The sequence below is a fragment of the Pimephales promelas genome, chromosome 20 (assembly GCF_988280905.1).
Source record: "Pimephales promelas chromosome 20, fPimPro1.hap1.1, whole genome shotgun sequence".
In the NCBI taxonomy this organism is placed as follows: Eukaryota; Metazoa; Chordata; class Actinopteri; order Cypriniformes; family Leuciscidae; genus Pimephales; species Pimephales promelas.
Window position 1 is genome coordinate 26,980,473 of NC_142788.1, and position 26,862 is coordinate 27,007,334.

Genomic DNA, 26,862 nt, shown 5'->3' on the forward strand with positions numbered 1-26,862 from the left:
CACAAACTGCAAATTATTGTCACATGTAGTAAAATACGCACGAGTCAGAGAAATAACAATGGGGGAAAAAAAACACATAAGAGAAATAAAGCCTAGACAACAACCTAGGAACAATCTCAAACTGAGGGATTAAATAAACAGAGCTAACAAGATAATTAATGAGAACACAGATAGGGTGATTAGTCAAACAAACGGAGAAACTGAGGCACAGGTTTTTTCCAGAATCAAAACACATACATGTAACAATTATATAAATTTTTTTCTGACCCTGATCTTTTTTTGAAGGCTCAAAGTTGGCTGAAAACAACCTGCCTTCAAAACTCATGAGCAAAGATAGTGAAACTGTGCACTTCAGGGCGGTCCTGAGGCAAAAAGCAAACGTTTTGGGCTGCGAATTATTGCAACAAATTTTCTGTAATCTGAAAGATAAATACATGCTTGAAAGAAGTGAGGCTGCAAGAAGAAACCTATTCCCAATTGCATAGCAAGTCCCAGATAAAGAACTCCCCGTTAAGTGAGGCATACATGACTTCAAATAGTCTGTAATTGGTTCATTTTTAAAAGTGTACAGTAATGTAGATATCCTCTCATCTGGAAATTCATATAGTTGCTATTAATTTTTCTGCCCTACGGCACGCTCATCATTACGCTCATAAATAGCGTGAATCTCATTTATAGCATGACTGCTGTAGGTGCATCTATCCATGCATGACATTCTCAGGCGTACTCGGAGGAACAGTGTCGGCCCACATCTCCCTGTCTGGCACCGTGTGGAAGATGTGTATGCGAGCTCTGCTTAAGTAGGAGCAAACAGAGACCGCATTTACATTTACATTTTCATTTGGCAGTGAGACATTGCAAGTTTGTACAATACCTCTCTCTCTCTCTCTCTCTCTCTCCCCTTTCCTGCAGGGCTCAACATAATTATAGTTTGATTCAATGCTTTCTGGGGGGGCTGGGGGGCTTTTCAGTGACTGTGCTGCTCCCAGAACCAAAAGGTAATCTAGGAATGAGGTTCATGGCCGATTGGACGTCAATTTAATGCACAACTAGGGAGCAAAACAGCAAATGCCAGAAATAATGTAGATCAGAGATTCAAAACAGGGCTGTTAATAAATTAAAAATGAATCAAAATGATATGCCAGTTGGTAATTTACTCGCCTTCAAGCAATCAGTGTACTGTATGAATTTCTTCTCTCAGACAAATACAATCTGAGTTTTATTAATAAACACCCTCCCTGACGCTTCTGAGCTTTGTAAGGGCAGTGAATTGCAACCATTAGAATGAAACAAAAAAGTGCATCCCTCCATTATAAAAGTGCTCCACACGGCTCTGAGAGGTTAATAAAGGCCTTCTGAAGCAAAGCGATGAGTTTGTGTAAGGAAATATTCATATTTAAAACTTTAACTAGTTTACGGCCAAATGAGATATGACTTGGACTTTTAAGGATTAGTTCACCTCAAAATGAAAATTTCCTGATAATTTACTCACCCCAGTGCCATCCAAGATGTTCATGTCTTTCTTTCTTCAGTGGAAAAGAAATTATTTTTTTTGAGGAAACATTTCAGGATTTTTCTCTACCCAATGGACTTCAGTTGCAACCAATGTTTTGAAGTCCAAATCAATGCAGTTTCAAACGGCTCTGCACGTTCCCTGAGGAATAGGGTCTTATCTAGCGAAACGGTCTGTAATAAAACAAAAAAACAAACAAACATTTATACACTTTTTAACCGCAATTGTTTGTCTTGTGCTGGTCGGCAACGCGCCAGGGATTACGTCATCACGTAGGATACGTCACGCGTCACGTCATCTATCTAAGTTATTTGTCTGTGTACTCCATTAAAAAAGGAGGGAAGGGCGAAAAATTCCATCTCATTTTCTCCCGTTTTCTCCAACTTCAAAATCGTCCGACACCTTTGTTTTAATTTATTATTATTATTAAAAAGTGACGTTTCCAACGTGATGACATAATCCCTAGCACTTTAGAGCAGGAAGGATTCTGATTGGCTGTCAATGTTTTTATCGTTCATCAGCTAAAAAAAGTGCCGTTATCGTTAGTTGATGAGGTCTCTGGTCTCTAAGATTTTTAGAACTTTATTATTATTTTTTTTTAGAACTGTTATATATTATAGTTTAGTTATAGTATAGTTATACATTATAGTTATCGTCCTTAATGGTAACGTGCCTTTACAGTTTGTTGCAAGACAAGCTAAAATGTCTGGCATCATAATGCGTTTCTATTGGCGCTTTTCCACTGCTCTTACGGCTCAGTACGACTCGGCACGGCTCGCTTCGCTTTAGCTCGGTTTGCTTTTCCACTGCAGTTAGTAACGCTTCAAAGTGGGTGGGATTATAGTCCGAGTGGCGTTATAGTTTATCCGCTCCTCGGCAACCAACGAGAGGAAGGCCTACACTTTGTCCACTGACCACGATTCAGCCATTTCTGTTTTGTCAGTTTTCTTTCTTTCTCTTTTTCTTCAAGTAGGTCAAGCAAGTAGTTTTAAAACAGGCGCTACAGCGGTGATTGTTACTGGCTATTTAAATCTAGCGGGTTTGATGTATCGCAAATACAATGACGCTGGTAGTGACGATTCTGTCTGACCAATCAGTGGTCTGCAGTGTGTTCACATCACATTTTAGTATTGGTATGGTACGCTTGGAACCTCGACAGAGGTGGTACCATTTAAAGCGAGCCGTACCGTACCATGCAGTGGAAAATGCCCAAACGTGCCATACTTTACCGTGGCGTACCGTACCATGCAATGGAAAAGCGCCTTAAGTAGCCTAGTATGAAATGCAGTCAAATCTTGTCTTAAATGGAGCAGAAAATCAGTCTGTCAATAAAAAGCCTCTTGCCGAGGAAAGTTTTGATATGATTGTTGGTCGAGTTGAGCTTTTGTGCCAAAATAAACCCTTTGGTTCTGGAGATAGCTTTGGAAATCACTTTCTAGGTCGACAGCATTTATACACTTATAAACTGCAATTACAAGGGAGAAAAGAACCAGGATCAGGCTTTTTGACGTTATCTGCACAGAGACAATTTTCCATTGTGCAAACCTGTAATATAGACCACAAGATAGAGCAGTTCATCCCACAATAGCCGCGTTTCCACTGCCGGGCTAGGGCTGGGCCAGAGCTAACAGCGAGCCGGGCCGAGCTAGTGGCCTCGGGCCTCAAGCACCGGGCTTGCGTTTCCACTGCCGGGCCAGTAGCCCCACAGCGCTGCCCCAGACCCCACCCCTAACACGCCTTTCAGGATCAAACGTCATAAAACCCAACCCATTTCAGCGGGTATTATGAATTAATTTATTTTTTAAATTAGGAAGATAGCATTAACTCAACTGCCGTAGTGGCTACAATAGTGTCCCGAGACCAGTACAGGCGATTCTCCATTTCAAGCAGCGATTTTTTGCGCGATATAAGTAGGCTAGGGCTGCGGGCACGTTTTCAAGTTATTCATTAATCGTTAACCGAGGCCCATCGGTTAATACTCGGTGCATAGTGTGCGCGCCGCAACCTCGAGATACGGAGTTAATTTTTTAACACCTTTAATAACTGATTGGACCCCATTTGAAACGAAATTAATTTATAGAAATAAAACGCAGCAAGTACGGAGCAGTTAAAGCCCCATTTCCATCACCCTTCAAACTGAAATTGCCAATTGAAAATAAGCAAAACGTCCATTTCACAAAAACTCTGTGTCTGCAAATAATAATAATAATAATAATAACCATCATCATCATTATTGTAACATTTTATTAGGCTGCATATGTAGAAGACGCCTTTATCCAAAAAAGGAATAGCACAAATAAACACAATATTTTTGACAAATATCAGCGCATATCCAGTGTGTGTGTAGCACGCACTGATGGCTGCGAGACGCCCATGTGAACAGTTTCATTGCATTTCTTTCAGTGGAAACAACTTAAAATACTCTTTAATTTCTGGTCATACAGAAAATAATAATACATTATTCGCAAATAAATTTATTTATAACAAGAAAACGTTGTGCTTTAACAATTAATCAAGGCGCGCTTCATGATCTCCGTGAACTGAAGCGCGAGACCTGAAACAGCCACCGCATTCGAATTTGTTCGTTTTAAATTGGACATTAAAGCTTAAAGCTTTAAATGTCCAATTTAAAACGAACAAATTCGAATCGAAAGCCAATATCTTCTCCGTTTATGTAGCTTAATTTCTCTCTAAATGTGCATCCGGAGATGGAGATATGTTTTTAGCCGAAAATCATTTAGAAAACAATAGTTTATTAATAAACAATTAATGCCTCGTTATTTTATATTATTTTATTATCAGACACATTTATTATAGCCTATAAATCACCCATAAATCCCCTTTCTGTAGGCTGTGGTTACGGCTCTTCAGCACTGCGGGGAAAATATCATTTCCAGGTTCTAATTTGGCCTCAGAAAACCAGTAAAATATATATTTTTTCATATTAATTTGTCAAATAATTTAAATGTTTAAGGGGCAAAAAAATCAAACAAATATCTGAAAATTCGTCGATATGTAGCTATATATAGCCTATATATTGTTGCGCAGCATTTGGCATAGGCCTACAGTTCAAATTAAAATGTTATGCAATTTTAAACGGTTAATCGGTTAAACATGGACACCCCTATGTGCATCTTGCTTCAGATCATAACGTTCCATAACACCGATAAACTCCGCCTTTTACCTTGAGCACGCCTCTAGCCCGAGCTGGCCCCCTCTGGCCCAAGGTATTCGACGGGCCAGAAATCCTGGCCGTTGGCCCCGAGGAAGCCCCGATCAAGCCCCGGAAGTGACAGTGGAAACGCGACTGGCCCTGGCACGCACTAGCACGGCCCGGCCCTGGCCCGGCAGTGGAAACGCGGCTAATGTGAGGTGAGAGAAAAGAGGGATCAAAACAGATAAAACACATTTTCCTGCAACCCAAGCAAAAAGGAACAAAGCATTGTTTGGCTGTTGTAGCATTGGTCTGTTCCTCACACAAAGCTATTCATTTAACGTATATATAGTACATGAGTTGTATAGGTGACTGTTATGGTGCTTTTGTGCCCTTTTTGAAGCTTGAAAGCTTCAAACTTCATTTATTATCTTTTCATCAGATTTTTTGTGTTCCACTGAAGAAAGAAAGTCCTTCGGGTCTGGGACAACACGAGGCTGAGTAAATGATGAGCTATTCCTTTAGGTTTATTGATTCAGCCACAGAGAACATCCCATTTTATCTCTCGGCTTGACATAATCAGAGCGAACGCCACTAAGATTGAAGAGTCCCTCAAATGAATAACCATCTCCGTTTACATGGAGGAGGTGTTAGGTGTTATGTGGGGAATGCAAAGTGATGGGACACACACCTATGTATACTTGGGTTTGTGTTAGTGGGAAATGTTTGATAAACTGCACTGTAAAAATGAGCTTTATCTAATCAAGAAAATGGGGCAACAGATTACAAGCAATATTTTTAATCAATTTAACAAATTAGAATTGAGTAATAATTATTCAAATTAAGTAAACAATTAAAAATTAGTAAAACTTACATTTAAGTCGATCTGTGTTTGTTTTAGGTTTCTCCTTCAGTGATCCTGCTTGTTAACGTCAGGTGTCTTCAATGTTGGCAATATAAAATAAAGAGTTCCTAATCTTTAACGCCTGTCTGTTTTTCAGATATTTTTGTTTAATGTTTTGTTTAATGTTTACTCATTTTAAATGGTTAACTTTTAAGGAATAATTTGATTAATTATTACTCAATTTTAATTTGTTCAATTTAATTAATAGTATTGCTTGTAATTTTTTGCCACATTTTTATTGATTAGATAAAGCGTATTAATTTTTACAGTGTGATGCAATGTGTGCTAGACTGAAGAATGAAATTCCTTTTGTAGTGTAATGTAACAAATTGCCATTTTCTGTAAACTAATTCAACACATGACACTCCGCAGTTTAATTTTCACATTTTATAAAAATAAACAATGCAGGATCCATTCAATGCGATGTGCTTGTTTGCCATCTTACTAGCTAAGACATTGTTGTCCACATAGTGCTTTTCACTATATATATTTAAAAGATTGTTCTTAGGCTATGAGAACCATTTCAATCTTTTATTAATCAAGCAAGTATTTTAAAGTCAGTTTCTTTTCCCTTTTCTTCTTTCCCTCTCAGGGTTCCTTGGGGCATGTTTTTGTCTGGCATTAAAACAACCATGCTGAGATCCTCAGACAGCTTCCACATTAGAAAAATAAAAAAGACTGTGAGCAACCCAGATTGTGTTGCTGGGGAACTGCGTAAATCAACTTTTCACTGACCGTGCAGTGATGATTCAAAGGTTTGCTGGCAACCTTTTGTTCAGCAATGTGGTTGTAGTCATATTTTTCTGGTGGATGTTGATGCTGAATGTCTGATTTTCAGGGTCTGATTCAGAATAAAAGCAAATAGACCTTATAGCATATAGAGCATCTGATTAAAAGTTGCTAAGCAGCCGTGTTCAAACTAGTTTAAAGGGATAGTTCACTTTGAAATACATTTTTGGTATGTTTTAGCTTACCTCAAGGGCGTCCAAGATGTAGGTGTCTTTGTTTCCACAGTATTTTCAATTTTTATATTTTTAGGTCAAACCGTTCTTGTCTGTCAGTCATATAGTGGAGGTCTATGGTCACCGCCTCAAAGAGCATGCACAGAGAAGTCCAAATTAAACATGATTTAATGACTCGTAAATGTAACACATTGATGGCCTAAGACACGAAACGAGCGTTTTTTTTTTTTGTGAGAAAACTTATTTATATTGTTTTTACCTCTTGTAACCACAGCCACAAAGCGCACCCTCAGATCACTTGGATGTGGCTGTGTTTACAAGAGGTAAAAACTATATAAATACGGTTCATTTTCTGCATATGACTGACAGACAAGAACGGTTTGACCTAAAAATATCAAAATTGAAAATACTGTGGAAACAAAGACACCCTGTATCTTGGATGTCCTTGAGGTAAGCTAAAACATACCAAAAATTTAATTCAAAGTGAACTTTCCCTTTCATGCATTTTTTAGGTCAGGCTGAGTGCTGCACCTGGAGATCTACTTTCCTGAAGTTCAAACACACCTGAACCAAACAAGTCGACTTTAAAAATTACGAACAGATGTGTTGGAGAAGTTTAAATTCATCCAAGTCTCCAACGATGGCATATTTTTGTAGGCCAACCGGTAAGTTAGCAGTTTCCCTCAACAAAAACCCAGTAGGATTTTCTCATTGACTCTTGTGTAATTGGCTCTTGTGACCAACAAACGTTTATGATTGTTAGTGTACATGCTTTGTTACTCAGGATAATTTCCACAAATCTTCACAAAAAGCCTAAATTCAATCTGTCCATCATATAAAGCAATTGTGTTTCTTCTTAATTCAAATAGATTAGCTTTATGATCTCTTTTGAAGCGTTAAAGTGGTAGTTGCGTAGCTGTCAATGGAAGGATAGAAAGCTCTCAGATTTCCTCAAGAAGATCTTCATTTGTGTTCTGAAGATGAATAAAAGTCTTACGGGTTTAGAACAACATGAGGGCGAGTAATTAATGACAGAATTATTTTATTTTTGGGTGAACTATCCCTTTAAAGGAACGTGTCTATTTTACATTCAGTGATAAAGCAGTCAAATTATTGTTACATTTCTCATGGCAGCATATGAAATTACTCTCCAGCTACGGTTGAATCGCAGACTGCAGGAATCCAAATGATCTCTGGGAGTGGGTGTTATAGGAGGGATGTGACAAGTAAATTGGTGTGTCTAAATTGCAGTACTGGGTCATTTAAACAACCTCAAATTATGAAAATCAGCCCTGTTCCCACACACAGATTGTATCTTTTTGTCAAGCACAGAGAACAAAGTGTTTGAGGTGCCGAGTAGAAGAAACTCGCTGTAATTAGAGTCTGTCACAGACGATATCTCACACACTGAACTGTCAGCAATCCTCGTCCATTAGGAGTTTCTCTTCCTTCTGGATATACTGTGTGTAAACTTTGCTGTAACACAGAGAAACTATTTGATATTTGATTATTTAATTCTGAGAGGCTGTCATATTACTTGATCATCCTAATAGTTTTCTCTTGGATAATTGTTAAACCCTGTTCAGCAGGTTTTCCAAACCCTCAGAAGGTCATAGCGAAACTGCAGAGGATTCGTAAAATTTTGCAGTTCTGGTATGTAACATTTACTTTTTCACAATCCAGCTGATTTCCATGCACCGGATAAAATCAAATCTCGCACTACATGCATTTTTACTCTGATTTCTCTCCTAAATATCAAGTTTTCTGATAAATATATCTGATTATGAAATCTAAATGGGTTGTGAATAGCAAAAAACAGGTTCGACTTTGAAAACGTTACAAAGCTTTTGGTTCAAATAAATGCTTTGAAGGCCTTATCAAACTGACCAAATCCCATGATTTCAGCAAACGAGGATTTGTCATACGACTTCAAAACATTAATCAATATCAGTGGTTGATGATAGTTCACTAAAGTAGAATTTCTTTAAACTCTTTCTTACATGATTGATGTCCTCAGTTTGCGTTTCGAGTGCTTTTCAAAACTATTTTGATTAAAAGTTTTGAAAAGCATTGCTCAAAGCACTTCATTTTAACTTTTATTTTATTTATTTTTTGTTTTTTAAATTGTGAAGATGTTCAATAATATTTAATAAAAGGATTTGATTTAATTGTCATATTTCCGAACTCTAGAACTAAAAAATATGTAATATGCTGTGGTGTTATTTCATTAGTTGACAATTGGGTTTAATCATGTGTAAACCAACAAAATAATCACCGAAACTCAGTTTTTAAATCTGTCATTGACCGTATAAACATAACTAAGAAGAATATAAACCCATGTTAAGCGATTGGCGCACAACTCCTCTAATCAATTCAATGGACTGCTTTCAAGGATTATAGATGGATCAGTGGCCAAAAGAGCCATTTAATCTTTTATTCATCAGTGTTTGTTGAGCCCCTCAATTAATCATTATGCAATGCCACATTGTCAAGACTGTCTAACAGGCTTTAAATAATCATCCATTCTTGTATCTTTAAAGTGAAACTCCAGCTACTTACATGCTAAAAAATTGCCAGCACATGCAGTAAGCTATAAAGCTATGAAATTATTGTGAATAGATTATTTGGTCTTGAACATAGACTAGTTGATGCGATATATTTAAGTTTATGTTCACTCTCAGAAAAAAAGGTACAAAAGCCGTCACTAGGGCTGTACCTTTTCAAAAGGGAAAACTTTTGTCCATTTTAGGTACTAATATGTATATTTTAGGTACTAATATGGACATTTTAGGTGCTAATATGGACATTTTAGGTGCTAATATGGACATTTTAGGTGCTATTATGTACATTTTTGGATCTAATATGGACATTTTAGGTGCTTTAATGTACATTTCAGGTGCTAGTATTACATTTTAGGTCCTAATATGGACATTTTAGGTGCTATTATGTACATTTTAGGAGCTAATATGGACATTTTAGGTGCTATTATGTACATTTTAGGTGCTAGTATTACATTTTAGGTGCCAATATGGACATTTTAGGTGCTATTATGTATATTTCAGGTGCTAATATGTACATTTTAGGTGCTAATATGGACATTTAGGTGCTATTATGTATACATTTTAGGTGCTATTACTGTATGTACATTTTAGGTACCAATATGCACCCTTTAGGTACTTTTTAAAAAGGTACAGCCCCAGTGACAGCTTTTGTACCTTTTTCTCTGAGAGTGTTGAAATCTCGGACTTTTGATTGGAGACTTTGTATTTTGAAACACTGTAGAGATATTTTCTCTTTTTTTATGAGGCTTTGTCCACATGTATACTATTATTTTTGAAAACAGCTTTTAACAGTAAAAACGCTGGTCGAAACACCCAATATTTGAAACTATTTCCAATTAAAAAATAATTAACTTGTTTAAATGAATCACAGAAAACATAAATCTTTTATTTTTTTTCAAAAAGAAAGTTTTCAGAAACCTCATTCAGTGATCTAAAATTGAATTTACACGTGAATGGGAGGCCAAAACTCAAGAGAGAACATTTTCAGAATAATTCATATTCTTATGGATGGGAAGTGAGACACATATGAGATTACTGGGGTCATTTTTGTCAGGATAAAACTTATGCAACTGTCTCTGCTTGCTCTTTTTTCCTGTCTAGGAAAAACAAGTGAGATTTTAAAGAGATGTGATTTCTCTTTCCTATGAAACTCTCATTACTCACTGCTTATTACAGATTCTCAGCTAATATTAGAGTCTCAGTGCAGTGCGGCCCCAGAGACTCCCTCAGGCTTAGAGATCATTTCCTCCTTGTTTTAGGAATGACTCCGACATAACCTCCTGATTCCCATCAGCCCCGTGTCCGGCAGCATTCCATCACTCTTCGACGGCATCGATCTGGCCGTCTCTCTTGTCAGCCTCATCACTGCACCTGCGGATGACTGCGAGTGTCGTGGGTCGACATAGGCAGAATGCATTTCACCTTTGGTTCCAGAGCCCTTGGCGTTTCTGTCTGGTAAGTGGCCATTAAGGGGAATAGATCTGTTTGCTTCCATTATAACACTCGGAAATGCTCACCTGGTAGACAATCATGTCTGACCTTGAGTATAAAAGTTTGTGATGTTCTTTAACCATATAAGTTGTTTGCCAGCAAAAAACATCATAAATTAGATTAAATTGCAATCATTGTGGCGATGAATTTTGCCCAAGAAAACATGTTTTAAAAAAATAATATTCCAACGCTATCTCATCCCCAATTCGTATGAATTCATACGAGTGGGTAAAAGGTGGCTAATCCGTACAAATTCTAATTCCAAAAGATGAATCTAGAGCAATCAAACCGATCTCACGACAATTCGTACAAATTTTACGAGGTGGCTAATTCGTAGCCTACTGTAGGGCCTGCCCAATCGATCCAACGACAGTTTCCGATAAGCAGGTGAAGGTCTCTGCGTGTTACTGTCTTTTCCGCCGCGTTGCCAACTTAGCGCCTTTGTCGCGACTTTTCAGACATCTTTAGCGTAATTTTTTTCAAAAAAGCGGCTAGCGACAATTTTAGCGACTTTTTGGACAAACCTCAGTAAACCTCCAAATGTTGCCAGTACTGTCCTATTATATAGCTATTATATTAATAGAGCATTAATTTAAAGAGAAAACGCACTAGGACGCAAGTACGACGCGATAACGTCAATAATATGCTACTTAGTTTTTACTTTTAGGGAAGGCCATAGCTACTTTCTTTAGAAGTCCTATTATATAGCTATTATATTAATAGAGCATTAATTTAGAGAGCAAACGCACTGGGCTGACAGGACGCAAGTACAACGCGATAACGTCAATAATATGCTAATTAGCGGATGACGTCATCTAGCGACTTTTTGGGAAGGCCATAGCTACTTTCCTTAGAAAATAGTTGGCAACAGTTCCGCGTAATTTTATTCTAATTAAGCTTACAAGGAAATTTGTTGTGTTATACAATAGCTTTCATCAGTTGTCGTCCATCTGATAGTCTTCTTATTGAAGCTCTGATGTGTCGTGTCTGCTTTACCGTTTCTGGCTAATTTTTAAAAAAAATTGTGACTGTGAGGGTGAAACTCAGTATCTATGACACCTCTTTTAGATTCAACCTGCTGTTATATTGGATGCATATTGTTGCATATTGCCAGAAAATGCTGACTGGGACCTTTTGAAACAATTTACCCATTTTTGCTAAGTGTATAGGACTGTCTAATCATATAATGGCCCAAAACAGATTGGATAAGCAATAACCGCAGAGAAAAATGAACATTCACTGCAACAAACAGAAAAAACTGGTTGCCGAAGCACCTTTATGGATGCCGGTGAAATACAGGAGACGTGGTTATTTCAGCTCTGCCCTGTAATGAAGCTATAAAATTGGAAATATCTCCTGCTTTTTTGTACATCAGCTATAAAATACTGATGAAAAGCACCTTTTAACTGTATACAGAGGAAAAATGATTCAGCTCAGTGAGCATTCAACTGACCAGACGTAGCGCACTTCAAAGCTGAAACGATGTGTCAGCTGTAACCTACGGTGAAATTTCAGCGAGTGGGTGAAATAAAGCGACGGTGACCTGCTTTTCTGCATCTCCCTTTAAAGACTTCTAAGTGCATATGTCCTCAAGACTTAAGTGCAGACGAAGACGATGAACAATGTGGAATTCATCACCGTTTCGACCTTTTGTTATGAAACACTGAAAACACTGTAGGATGTGAGTCAGGGGACGAGATGGAGAATGTTAATTACGAACCATTAAGTCTTCTACCAGGCTACTTCAGCAGTGCATTGCAATGAAACGTTATTTATGTCTAAGTGATATCCCATTTTCTCCGTTCACCCACTCAGTTCCGGTCTCGTCTTTATGGGGAGGGAGCCAAGCTGATTTATCTGTGCAGGTCTCTGAGGAACTATAGAAACTAGAGCACTTTAATCAAAACTCCTAACATAGTGTGCCGTCAAAGGAGACAAGACTCTTTTCTGTCTGAAAGGACTTTGCCCACTGCAATATGTTCGCATGCACAGTGTAATTTTGATATCAATCAGAATTTACTTATTATTAGAATTGTAGATATGTAAATGCTCGGCCATAACCTGATTAAAACCAACATTTTGTCAAAGCATATACATGCCGTGGTTGAAGCTGCAGACGAGCTAAAAAGGCTTATGATTGTGTCTCAAATGGGTGCATGATTGTGACAAGGACATTTAATTCATTTAGTGTTCCACTAAAGTCAAAAGGTTTTAACGCATGTCCGAGGACTCTCAGGTAAGCTGTTCAATGTGCCAGACCTGTTAAGTAGAGCTATTTATCTCAATTGAGCTTCTCTGCGTGCTGAAGGTGAAAAATAGATGGCGTCATTTTCAAATGTGTTTTTCTAACACTAAGTGGCTGGGTACATCTGAAACTGGTAGAGCAATCATTGCATCATTCGTTGTGAGCAAAGAGTGTTATACTCAGCTTTGACTGATGGGACTCATTAGCTGTAGACTGTGAGTGTTGCATTTACCTGGTATGAAATTTAGTTGGAAAGCTGCTCTTCTGCTCAAATATTACATTATATTTGCCTTTTAAAACCATTGCCTTAAAGAGATAATTCAACCATTTCATGTCATTCCAAACCTAGAAGTACTGAAAATTGGATCAGTCTGATTCAGAATGAATTGAATCGATTTGTTTTGAACTATTTTGGTCAATTTTGCGATTTAACTATTGAAATGTCGGTCTGTTTCTCACACAATGCTAGCGTATGGTTTTAGAAGATAACTGTGCAAGTTGTTTTAATTTTCTGTAGCCCTCAATCGGGTCATGGGGTCTATACGACCCCAATCGACTTTTACTTAACAAAAAAAGGGTTCCCTTCATCTCAGTGGAATAAGATTTTGTGACTTTTCATACATTATTTATCTATACACACACAAAAAACTGGGCTTGATTCGGTTGTTCTGAAGGTATGTAAAAAAATGTTTACACTTCTGGTCTTCGGGGTCAATATGACCCCACATTGAAATGAATGGGAAATGTAAAAAAAAAACTAAGTATATTTTCTTCATGTGTCATAAATCTGAAATTTTTTACACAGAAATGAAGGCCTAGTACTAGAGGATAAATGCAATCTATCATAAAAAAAAATGTCATATGCTAATGCTAAAGCTAATGGTGTAGTTGAGCAATTGTGTGGTATATAGATACAAAAGTACTTTATATCTCCAAAAACACAGCAATAATAAATAGATAAGAAGTAAACAAAAAAAATATATATATTATTTGTATGATTAAAAATGTATATTTTTTTGTACAATTACTTAATCAATTGTTGGGGTCGTATAGACCCCGAAGCCCAGAAGTGTAAACAGGAAACGAAGACCATTTGAAGGTTAAAAAATGTATGGTGCTTTTGTGTCCTTTTTGAAGCTTAATATATAGTTGCATGGAAACAACATGGAAAATTATTTACTCAAAATTTTCTCCTTTGTGTTCTGCAGAAGCAAGAAAGTCATATGGGTTCAGAACAACATGAGGGTAAGTAAATCATATTAATTTTTTGGGTAAACTATCACTTTATACTCTTTTGGAAAAGAGTAACATACTTTTAAAAAGACTACTTACTGAGAACCCAAGCCAGAGAAGAAAGCAGACACAAGGTTCTTCTGTATTTCTGCCAAAAACAACAGCACATTCTGTATGGATATTATACAACAAAAGACCCCAGATGACTTTATTTTAATGGATGTGGATTAATCGCCCTCTTGTGGTTTGCTGTCATAAATCCTCATAGATCTATCTATCTATCTATCTATCTATCTATCTATCTATCTATCTATCTATCTATCTATCTTATTTTTTTATCATCCTCTTTTCTTCTAAAAGTAGATACCAAAGTAAGTAATTGTATTAGATAAATTATGTACAAGCTTTTTACAAATGTTTGACCACCAAAAAGTTCAAAAACAAGATATCTCTATTATTTTTTTTATTTTTATATATATTATATTTTTTTAACAAACATATTATTGTGAAACATTTTTTAATGTTGAAGTCATTGTATGTGTGATTTGAGTGTTCAGATGCTAAACTACACCTGATAGTTCTTCGTAAATTTTGTCTCAAACTAGACTAGGGAAAAACCGATAAGGCTGGTCTTATTTCAGACACATATCACTGTTTCATGACATGTTTTGTCTATTTGACAACAAAGCCAGCTTCCCCTGAGAGTTGCGATCATGAGACTATTGTTAGTCCGTGCTAAATCCTACAATGTGAAAATCTACACAACAAAAAACATCAGTTTTCCCTTTGAGATGCTCCTTGTACGAGACTATGGCTGAATATGTCATGCGATAGGTTTTCAAAGTTCACAAGTGATGTGCTCAAGTTTTGGATCTCACAATAGAGGCATCTCTTTATGTAATCCTTAAGGCTGGAGCCCCATTTCCATCACTGGATGAAGGACACTCCCTTAAGCTGAAGGTTGTGTAATGTGAGATTTGTCAAAGTAGGGTGTGCAGTATTTATGGTGTGCTGATATGGCCTCAGATGACCTATCAGGTGTAGTTTAATATGTCCAGATTTCAGCCACTCCTCCACTCCCTGGAATCACTTTCATGCCTGCCTGAAAGAATAACCATTCATGAGGTAAACACCAACACAAGAGAACAGATGATAGGGAACAGATTGAACACTAAAGGTAGACTATTAGAACTAGAACTTCTATAGAAGAAAAAAAATCAATGATGAGATCTGTTAAATATAACTCTATACTTTTGCTCGAATCTTGGGCTTCTGGGTTTGTGTGTGTGTATGTGCAGTGTTGCTCAAAAGTTTACACACCCCTTGCAGAATCTGGGAAAATGTGAATAAGTCTAACAAATTACGAGGGATCATACAAAATGTGTTTTGTTTTTTTTATCCAGTACTGTCCTGAATAAGATTTTTGACATAAAAATATGCCCTAGCCTAACCCTAACCCATAGCCTATAGTCCACAAGATAAATTAAATAAAAAAAAATAACGCATTTTTTTTTTATCCCTCTTATTTTGTGAACATTATACAGTTTAGTGGTAACAAGGCATGATGGATCCATGTTCTCATTCTGTTTACGCCAAATTCTGACTCTACCATCTGAATGTCTCAACAGAAATCGAGACTCATCAGACTAGGCAACATTTTTCCAGTGTTCAACTGTCCAATTTTGGTGAGCTCTTGCAAATTGTAGCCTCTTTTTATTATTTGGAGATTAGTGGTACCTGGTGGGGTTTTCTGCTGTTGTAGCCCATCCGCCTCAAGGTTGAGCATGTTGTGGCTTCACAAATGCTTTGCTGCATACCTCGGTTGTAACGAGTGGTTATTTCAGTCAAAGTTGCTCTTCTATCAGCTTGAATCAGTCGGCCCATTCTCCTCTGACCTCTAGCATCAACAAGGCATTTTCGCCCACAGGACTGCCGCATACTGGATGTGTTTCCCTTTTCACACCATTCTTTGTAAACCCTAGAAATGGTTGTGTGTGAAAATCCCAGAAACTGGGCAGATTGTGAAATACTCAGACCGACCCGTCTGGCACCAACAATCATGCCACGCTCAAAATTGCCTAAATAATCTTTCTTTCCCATTCTGACATTCAGTTTGGAGTTCAGGAGATTGTCTTGACCAGGACCACATCCCTAAATGCATTGAAGCAACTGCCATGTGATTGGTTGATTAGGTAATTAAGAAATTGAACAGGTGTTCCTAATAATCCTTTAGGTGAGTGTATATATATGCCACTGTATACCATTTTTAAAGAAGATTTTTAATGTACATTTTTAAAGAAGTATCTTATGCTTACAAAGGTTGCATTTATTTGATAAAAAATACAGTAAAAATAGTCATTGTGAAATATCATAACAATTTAAACACAATACAATACAATTTTGTAGGCACTCACAAAATGCGTCTTAAAATATGAAACGGGTTTGATTATTGTCCAGATGAAAGTCTGTTTGCATTGATATTAATGTTGAATTGATCCTTCTCACAGTATCATACCATACTTTTCTTTTTGTATATATGTATATTTTTTTTTTTTTGTGGAAAATATTCCTTTTTAATATACCTATTTTTAGTTTTTTAAAGACGTTTGCAGAGAAGCAGCATTATGGCACATATAAGGAACAGTTTGCACAAACTACCATTAAAAAAAGCCTAACTGTTGAGGAACAGATGTGCTGTTTCAGAACAGCAGTGTACTCATCTAAAAAACAAAGTTGTCTAACTTTTCAAATAGAAATAGCAACATTATTCATGTCCAAGTTGGCATGTTTCGAGGCTGTTTCAAGCTCGATTAGGGGAGTGCTGGGGTAACACTGCAGTCTAATACTTGAGGCACCTTCCATAAAAGCCAAATATAGTTCCATCGATCCATTGGCGAAACCTCGAGACGGACGTGTAGACGCCAGGGTACTGGGCATCACCACAGCCATTCCCCCAGGAGACGATGCCGTACACGCGGCCCTCGCACACCAGCGGCCCTCCAGAGTCCCCCTGCAGAAAAGACAAGAATATTAATATGATTTTGGACAGAGAGGTCAGATGGTGTGCGAGTAGAGTGAAAGTGGTTAAAACAGAACTAGAAGGTGAAACTCAGCGATGTGAGACACGTATTGCCTTTGAATTGCCCCGTAAATTTAATTACGTTTCTTGTTGTTTCAGTGTCATTGGTTGAACTTGACACATTGTAAAGCCAGCAAATTGCTCCTTTTTAGCAAGAAACAATGGACGGGACTTGAATTATATCCATCAGACATTGATTTGGATCACAGTATAAAAAGTACCAGGTACTTTTAATGAAACTGTTTGAGATCCAATTAACGCTAGATTTTTATATATATATAAATTACACGCATGTCATCTGAGGACTATTTCTAATTGTTCTCGGTTATTTTGCTTTATTACCAGACCCAATATTTGTCTCGTTCTTGCATAGTAGAGCACGTTCGCACATGTGCACTCTTCAAAATCGGTACTTTAAATCTTTTGAAAAACTAAAAGACGTAAAATACATTTGCGTGGCAATCTAACACCGCTTGTATTGAATGTCAGCTTGCTTATTTTGCTCAAGATAAGGATTTATTACATCCAAATGTCATGCAATAAAGAAACTATGCCTCTAACCACAGGTCAAGTGCTGTCGTTTAAACCACACAACTTTGCATTGCTGTTTGCGAATGTTCGTTGGAACGATGGTTTCGCGAACCGACTCGTTGAAATAAGCTGATAACGACAGAACTTGTGACCATATTGGCTTTGGGGGAACGCACCCCAGATAAAATTTCAAGCTTCGCTTTATTTAATATTTTGTTAAATTGCACACTAGCTTATTAGAAAGTAGTAGTATCTGATTCTGATGAGCTCCATTTAACTTATCCATTTTTTTAATTGGATTATTTTTCTGTTTTTTGCATCTTCCAACTGAAGTAAGGGGCAACACATTTTAACTTTAATTAGACCCAGTCAGTTAGAGTAGTGCAATTAAATTCATAAATGGTTTTATAATTGGCAAAAACTGTGATATCCAAATAATGACTGAATATAAGATGCCCCTGTTCCTGACAACAAAGTCAACATCCACTAAAATGTTTCTAATAGTTAGTGGTTTATTCCAAATACCTTTTAAATTCACTACCACATATTCATAAATTCCAGATTCCAAAGACATTTAAGGTCAAAGTTCAGTGCGTGATAACTATGCCATCCACATTAAGTTTAGTGCATGTGAAGTAATCGTTTGTCTCACCTTACACGCGTCTTTTCCTCCTGCGCTGTATCCCGCACAGATCATATTCTCCGTGATGTTTCCATTAAAAGAGTCTGTGCTGTTACACACTGCGGTGGACACTATGGGCAGCTTCACCGTCTGCAGCGTTGCAGGGATACCTCCCCCCGGAGTGGTGAAGCCCCAGCCGGACACCCTGCACACGCGACCCACGGACACCTGGGCGTCCTGCCGAGGCAGCGGCGATAGAGACACGTAGCTGTTCAGGTAGACGGGAGACTGCAGCTACAGGTGAGGAAAAGAAATCATTAATAGGATCCATAAAGCATACAATACCATGCAAGTAAATGTTTTCATTGGTGTCATGTCCACCACATCTCAAATCGTGTTGAATAGCATTATGTGATGGAGATGGCATTTGAACTTTTTTGTCTAAGGCTAATTTCATAGCTAGCTTATTTTTAAATGTAAAGGTATTGTTCACACAAAAATGAAATGATCCCATGATTTACTCACCCGCCTCAAGCCATCCTAGGTGTATATGACATTCTTCTTTCAGACTATCACAATCAGAGTTATATAAAAAAAAAAATGTGTTTTTGTTTTTTGAATCCCAAAAAAGCGCATCCATCCATCATAAATGTAAGCGCATTAATAAAAGAGTTGTGTTCCGGCGTATCAAGGTCAAGGTAGTCAGTGATTATAGTTTATAAGTTATAAATGGATATTTGTTTTCTGTTTTCGGGCCTTTATTAACCTTCTATGGTCGTATGGATCACTTTTATGATGGATGGATGTACTTTTTTGGGCTTAAAAGCCTGAAAGAAGAAAGTATTACACAACTACTGTAGGATGGCTTGAGAGGGTGAGTAAATTATGGGATCTTTTTCATTTTGGGGTGAACTAAACTTTTAATTAAATATTATTTAGATACTTTTTGCATAATTTGACAAAAATTGGGTTTTTGGTAATTAAACAGTCACAGAGAGAGAGAGAGGCTGCACAGACTCAGGTAATTCACACACGTATCTCTCAGTTCTCTCTCTCTCTCACTCTCTCTCTCTCTCGATAATAAATTAAAATAAATGATATAATTTGTTCATTTAATGTAATCAAATTCAAATGTAATCTTACGCACTACTTTTTCTTTGTTTCTGATTTAAAGGGATATATCACCCAAAAATGAAAATTATCCTATGATTTACTCACCTTCAAGCCAGGTGTATAAAATTCTTCTGTCAGACAAATACAATCTAAGTTATATTAAAAGTGCTAATCAACAAAATGCTCCACACGGCTCCTGGGGGTTAATATAGGCCCTCTGAAGCGACGCGATGCGTTTTTGTAAGAAAAATATTCATATTTAAAACTTTATAAATTAAAATAACTAGCTTCCGACCAAACGAACATAAGGATTCCACTTAATTCTCAAGAGCAACTTATGCGAGTAATGTGACGTTACGCCATGACGCACTACACTACTTTCGACGTCACAAGTTGCATAAGTTGAGCTTTAGGAATAAGTGGAATCCATATTTTCGTTTGGCCGTAAGCTAGTTATTATACTTTATAAAGTTTTCAATTTGGATATTTTTCACCCCTTCGCTTCAGAAGGCCTTTATTAACCCCCAGAGCCGTGTGCATCCACTTTTATCATGGATAGAAGCAATTTAATCATGGAGAGATGCACTTTTATCATGGATAGATGCACTTTTATGGACTTCAAAACAGAAAAAGCCATTCACTGCCATTATAAAGCTTGGAACGATTGTATTGGTCTGAAAGTAGAGTGTCAAATACGATGACTTGAGGGTGAGTAAATCATGGGCTAATTTTTGGGTAAATCCCTTTAAAGAATGCTCTAAGTAAATTAAAATAACCACAGACCTTAGAACGTCCGTCAGCCAATCAGATTCAAGCATTCGACAGCCCAGTAGTATTAAATCGTTTAATGCACAGCTAGCCATGCATTATCTCTTACTTTTGATTAATAAATAAGATTAATACATGATGTAGAAGTGTTGTTTAATGCTAATTCAAGTAAAAAAAAAAAGTAGTTTATGTTTTGAAATGAAACCTTATGGTAAAGTATTACCATTTTTACTTGTATACTAAAACTGAAGCATTTATGCTATTGTTAATATACTAAAAATGATATAGTATATTTAATTTAATATAAAAGTATAGAATTTTAATTATAAACCTTTAGATGTGTAAAAAATGCATGGACTGATGTTGCATTACTGATTGCTAAGTGATACAGTGCACTTCATGTAATTGATGCCAGATTGTTGTGTTCATTTTGTATGCATGAAAAGAATCAATGATTCACAGTGAGTCATTTAGTGTAACACAGTAGCATTGATTCACTGCCTCACCTTAATGAGCATGATGTCTGCGTTATTGGTGGCTTTGTTGTACTGTGGGTGAGGTATTAAAACATGAGGCCTGCGAAACTGCTCCGTCCCCTCATATAATCCCACAGAATAATCTCCAGCCACGATTCTCATGTTTGCCTCCCTGGAGACACAAACGAACAATGCTTTTTATCCAACTGAATTAAAATGCATTTTAAATGCATCGTACTGTTAAGCGGCAAGTTAACATCGTTGTACGGGAAACACACCCCAGATAAAGAACATTCAAAAGTAACATTCCCATGATGTTTGAAGAATGATAAATTGGAATGTTCATTAACGTCCGCATAACAAAAAAAAAAAAAAGTCATTTTTAGAACATATTTTGGTACACAGCAAAATCCCCAGTGTTAAATTAACACTGAGAGTGTGAATTATATAAACTCTGAGCAGAGTGTTAAATGAACACTGAAGCAGTGTTAAAGTTAACCCTCAGGTGCTCTTTGTTTCAGAGTCACACTTGTTATCTTCAGGGTCAAAAGTGACCGGACACCTAAAAATTAAATTTCCTCCATCCCAGTAAAACCAATGCAGTTTATTTTTGTTCTATAATATTTATTCTTTGTAATTTAGTATTTCGAGACAATTTGATTGAATTTATTAATATTTATACAATATTTCTTGTCTATTTTTGCCATGGAAATATATATATATATTTTTCTATATATATATATACTGTATATTTTTTTTCAAAAAATTATTAATGCAGTATTTTAGTTTAATATAGAGTCTAGGCCTTTAGAAAAAAAAATTGAAGAAAATTAGCACCATCTGGTTACAGTATAGAGAAAAAGCGTAGAATCATGGTGTAGCATGTACAGCTCTCTATGGAGAATTGGAGATGCATGTGAATTCCCCTTTTTTTTTTTTTTTTTTTTTTTTTTTTTTGGAGGTGGTGGATTTGAATACATAGTTGAAACAATCTCAAAAACGATTTTTTTATTAAAAAATGTTAAAAAAAAAATACATAAAAATTTGTGAATTTTTGTGTTTTTGTCAATTTCCCATTCATTTCCTATGGGGGTCATTTTTGACAAAATACCACAGGTGTGACTATTTTTTTAAGACCACTTAGCATGCTCAGATCATGACCTTAATTTTTTTTTATGTGTTCACATAAATAATGCCATAAAAGCCACCAAGTTTCGTAACATTCCGATGAAGCGGTGATTTTTAAAAATTCAAAACATACTTTTTGTAATCAAAATTTATTGGTGTGTATGTGTATAAAAGTGTGTTTGTGTGTGTGTGTGTGTGTGTGTGTGTGGGTGGATTTGTCACCAAAGGTAACACCATCAGGTGTCTTCAATAATACTCAATCATCACTCATCTCATTAACTAAATTAACTTTCAGTCTTAATTTAACACTGGGGATTTTGCTGTGTACCAATCTACCAAAAGTTAGAGTTTTGGTTCTGTTCTTTGTGCCTTCTAAGTGGCTCCAAATGGAAATACCCACTGACTAAACTCGTATCTCATATTGAAATGCTGGTATGTAACTCATTAGTCCTGTATCCAGTGATGCTCGTCTTACCCTATATTGCAGTGTGCTGCGGTCAGCACCCAGTATTTGTTAATTAAGGTCCCGCCACAAAAGTGCTGGCCCGTAGCACTCTGAATGGACACGATGTACTTGATGGAGTACGGCACTGGGACATATCCGCCCACGATACGGGCCAGGAGCAGATCCTGACCTGTGAAACAAACCAGGACACAACGTGATTTTGTTGACAGCATCTTCAATTTTGGTGACATTAGTCTAGATTTTCCTTTCATACAACACGTGTCGAGACACGTGTGTGCGTAAGAGACGCTCGTAATCTACACCTTTTGTCTCGGAAGGAAAGAGTGTAACTCAAAGTCGATACTTAACAATGCGGAGTAAACAATGATTTTAGATCTGTCCACAGAAGACTATATGTGCGTCACGAATAGATGAAGATGTTAGAAGTCATCTCTGGTATATATATATGTTTCCCTTGGGCATATTGATCACAGTCTAACAATTAGGCAGTTGTATGTGCTGCGGTTCAAGTAATCCTACACAATTTTAGCAGCCATTGACTGGCCGTGTGAAACACATACTCGCTGGATCGAACCTATTATGTATCCTTGACTGAATGACCTCGGAGCTCACGAGGATTGGCAGCAGCTCTTTATGAAGCTCTCAACGTGAGGAAATCCTAAACGTTAAAGAGCACAAAGAGGTCATGTACGTCCATTGTTCGCCGTTTTATGCCGTGAAGTAGCGAAAAACTGTAAACAATGCCGAAGTTCAATGTTTGGGGATTTGAATGACAGCTTTTGGGGATTTAAATGTCTTTGGTATGTTTTTATAATTCAGCTCGCACGGTTTTTTTTTGCAGGGATTCCAGCATCGGATGGATTAATTAATCTTTTACGTCCATTCTAAACTTTATAATTGCATTTTAGGGCTTTTTTGTGTTTGAAGTGAAAAACGATTTGCTTTGGATTTCCTTCAGTGAAGATGCACTCAGCGCAGGCTGTCAGGATGAAGGGCCCATCCATCAATGAAACTAAACTTAACTTTGTCTTCATATTTCATTTCTGTAATAAATCATAGCGCTGACAAAACTTAAAACAAAAAGGAAAAAAATGCAAAAAAAAGCTACCCAGTATTTAAAGCCTTCAAAAAGATCCATAAAAATATAACTTTTTATGTTGTAGCTCATAAACTTAGAGATTTGACTTATATGCCTATATTTCTAATAAGCATAAGTTGACATTTAAAACACAATAAAACTCCAAAAATGTTGTTTTGGATGAAGTTGAGAAGAAAATCTTGAAGAAACTCATATTGACTGTTGATATCTTGAGTCTAAAAGATTGCAGTGTCATCCATTTTAATTAATTATTTTTGTTTATTTATAGTTGATAACTTGAATAAATGACTGTGATACGCAATCCTTTTAATATTTAATTTAATTTCCAATGTTATAATTAGTGCTGGGCAACGATTAATCACGATTAATCGCATCCAAAGTAAAGGTTTAGATAATACATTTGTGTGTTAGTTTGTATACGTAAATACGCATATGCATGTATATATTTAAGAAATATTTGCATAATGTTTTTTCTTAAATATATACATGCATGTGTGTGTATTTATATACAGGCTACAGAAAAAAAATTATATTATGCACAGTACACGCACAGAAACGTTTATTTTGGATGCGATTAATCAGTGCCCAGCACTAGTATATACTACATTAAAAAACTTGAAGTACATTTTTCATTGGCGTTTTAAAATGAAATTTTCAAAAATCTAAATGATCAGCAAACATCATTATAAGAAGATCCACAGTCTCTTTTCGAAGTGAAACACTTGACTTTGCTCAAGGTACAGTATCCGACCGCTCCACAATGCCGCAGTATACCCTGTTAATGCACTGAAAGGATTGAAGTGTAAATCTTTTACTCACAGCTCACCACGAGGAGCTCCAGGAGGACACACAGCAGAAGAAGCGGCAGGTTCATACTGATGGAGACGGTAGACACAGAGACAGACACATGCACAGGTGCAGACCAGACTGAGACCAGCTTTGCTTCAGGTACTCTGATTCCACACCTGCATGGGGAAGGATTACAACCCATTCTCGGGTTTCCTAGTTCCCATTTCCGTCTCCATGGTCACATGTCGTCTGAGAAGGGGAACAATATATAATTGAAGCCAAACCTGCGATCTTTTGTTTTGGGTCTGATTTAGGATCCGTACAATTGGCTACGTCACATGCTAAATGCGTCATAACGCAGATTGAATTCTACGGTTGAAAGAACTGTCAGATTAACTGTACCTTCTGTTGTTACAGTATTTCTTGTATGCGTTTTTGATTTATATTACAAATGCAGAATCGTTTAGTGGCCCCAGGAGGTAGCTAGACACTCGAGTCACGTTTAAAATGATGTCATTGCTTTAAATGTCATAAATTTGAGCCATTTATGCAACTTTTCTCTTGCTGTAGATGAGGATTTGTTGAAATTGTGAGAATGATTTCTGATTGGCTAAAAATGGTCAAAATGTAACATAAAAAAAAAAATCTAAACAAGTGTCATCTGATACCAAATGATATATTCTTTTCTGTGCATGTTGTAAATGAGATTTTGTTAAAATTGTGAGAATTATTTCCGATAGGCTGAAAATGGTCAAAAAGTCAAAAACAAAAGTTTCATCTGATACCAAATTATATTTTGATAATTTTCCAGGACTAAATTGAGCCATTTTTGCAGTTACTGTTTTTTTTTTTTTTTAGTTCTATTCAATTTGTAGATGATGTTTTGTTAAAATTGCTAGAATCATTTCCTAATTGATCATTTGCCCGAACTAAATTTAGACTTTTTTTTTTAACTGATTAATTTTTTTTTATTATTATTTATTTTATTTTATGTTATTTTATTTATTATTTATTTATGTTATTTATGTATTATTTTTACTTTACTTTATTTTATATGTCTTTCTATTCTTTTCTATTCAATCAAGTTGTAGACAAGGTTTTGTTAAAATTGCGTGAATCATTTCCGATAGGCTGAAAATTGTCAAAATGTCACAAAATCAAAACAAGTGTGATCTGATACCAAATGATAATTTGATCATTTTCAGGAACTAATTCCTGATTAATTTTTGGGGGGGAATTTTTTTCATTGGTTATTTGATTTTAGAAATTAAAAGCGGTCATGGGGTTATGCATAAGGCAAGTAAAACATTTTATATATACAGTATATATATATATATATATAATTATTTTTATACATAATATATATATATATATTTTGTACTTTATATAATATATATTTGACCAATTAGACCAGCAGAAAAGAACCCCTAATAAGCGCTTCTGCTGGGGAATTGTGGGACTGCCCCAGATCTGGAGAACGGATCATTAAAAATGAAGGTGCGGGTGAAATAGTCCTCATCTTGTTCTCGGTGTGATCTCTGGCCAGTGTTAGCTAATGATGTCTTCTGAATCTGACACAGCACAATCTACATCTCACTTATTGTGTCTCTCTCTCGCCTCCTTCCCCCGGGTGCTGACCGCTCACATTCTTACGCCTGATCTCTTGTTCTGCTCTGTTAGTGCGACCACAACAGACCTATTAGCCCTCTTCCTCACCCTCCTCATCATCATGACATGTGTGTTAGATTCACTGCTCAGAACACTTCAGGATCCTGTCACGGTTTAATAGAGAGTTTGTGGACCGTTCAGTTGTCAGAGGACTATTAATCTTCGGCTTGCCCTTTATTAATATCTGACCTCTTAAATGGGATCATCCAGACATACAGCTGTGACCATAACTAGGGTGGCAGTGATGTCACAGCTCGGCTGAGATCTCCACGTGGTGGGAGTGTTGGCAAGATCAACAAAACTATTTTATTTGATAGATTCCATAGTTGTGTTAGACATATAATAAAAGTTTATTGTCTTTTTAGCAATTTTGGAAAGAATGAATCATGTAGAATAGCAAACATGAATGTAGTGAATCTGTAGATGGCAAACAACTAAAGCTGATGACCAGTTGTATTTATTTAATTTATTATTTAATTTATTTAACTTGCAAAATTATTCCAAAAAGATAATATTCTACATCATTTACAATTTTACTTCTATTCTATAAGTTCTATTCATTTTTAAAATGATTCCAAACCATAAAATTCTACATAATTATGTGGAATAACTTTAAATTACGTACACTGGAATTATCATACTACAGCTGATGACCTATTTAGTTTAGTTGAGTTTAGTTTAGTTTAGTTGTAGATGAGGGTTTGTTAAAATTGCAAGAATAATTTCCAATTTTATTTCTATTCTATAAGTTCTATTCATTTTTAAAATGATTCCAAACCATAAAATTCTACATAATTATGTGGAATAACTTTAAATTACGTACACTGGAATTATCAGCTGATGACCTATTTAGTTTAGTTGAGTTTAGTTTAGTTTAGTTTAGTTTAGTTTATTTGTAGATGAGGGTTTGTTAAAATTGCAAGAATCATTTCCAATTTTATTTCTATAAGTTCTATTCATTTTCAAAATGATTCCAAACCATAAAATTCTACATAATTATGTGGAATAACTTTAAATGACGCACACTGGAATTATCATACTACAGCTGATGACCTATTTT

General features: G+C 36.3%; 3 protein-coding genes across 4 annotated transcripts in view; 2 read left to right on the forward strand and 1 right to left on the reverse strand.

Moving 5' to 3' along the window:
* LOC148970666 (uncharacterized) overlaps positions 1-7,167 on the forward strand; it is a 48,214-nt gene extending 41,047 nt beyond the window's left edge. The window contains exon 7 of one of the 2 annotated variants that reach the window (XM_089124378.1): positions 7,046-7,167. The gene's annotated coding sequence lies outside the window, so the exon portion shown is untranslated. Of the gene's footprint in view, positions 1-678; positions 783-7,045 lie in introns of those variants that run through there. The other variant, XM_089124377.1, reaches the window with a different exon arrangement.
* LOC120462769 (uncharacterized) lies at positions 686-24,687 on the forward strand. The gene is made up of 7 exons (XM_089124381.1): positions 686-800; positions 913-998; positions 8,120-8,186; positions 10,389-10,549; positions 14,039-14,075; positions 18,366-18,595; positions 24,167-24,687. The coding sequence occupies exons 1-4, from the start codon at positions 709-711 to the stop codon at positions 10,498-10,500; spliced, it is 357 nt and encodes a 118-aa protein (XP_088980507.1). The 5' UTR covers positions 686-708; the 3' UTR covers positions 10,501-10,549; positions 14,039-14,075; positions 18,366-18,595; positions 24,167-24,687.
* Positions 16,823-24,336, reverse strand: LOC120462768 (trypsin). Its single transcript, XM_039651433.2, has 5 exons — positions 24,165-24,336; positions 22,256-22,415; positions 20,683-20,824; positions 18,326-18,589; positions 16,823-17,073 (listed from the first exon to the last, which is right to left on the reverse strand). Exons 1-5 carry the CDS (start codon positions 24,334-24,336, stop codon positions 16,903-16,905), a joined length of 909 nt encoding a protein of 302 aa, XP_039507367.2. The 3' UTR covers positions 16,823-16,902.
* Positions 24,688-26,862: the final 2,175 nt, after the last annotated feature.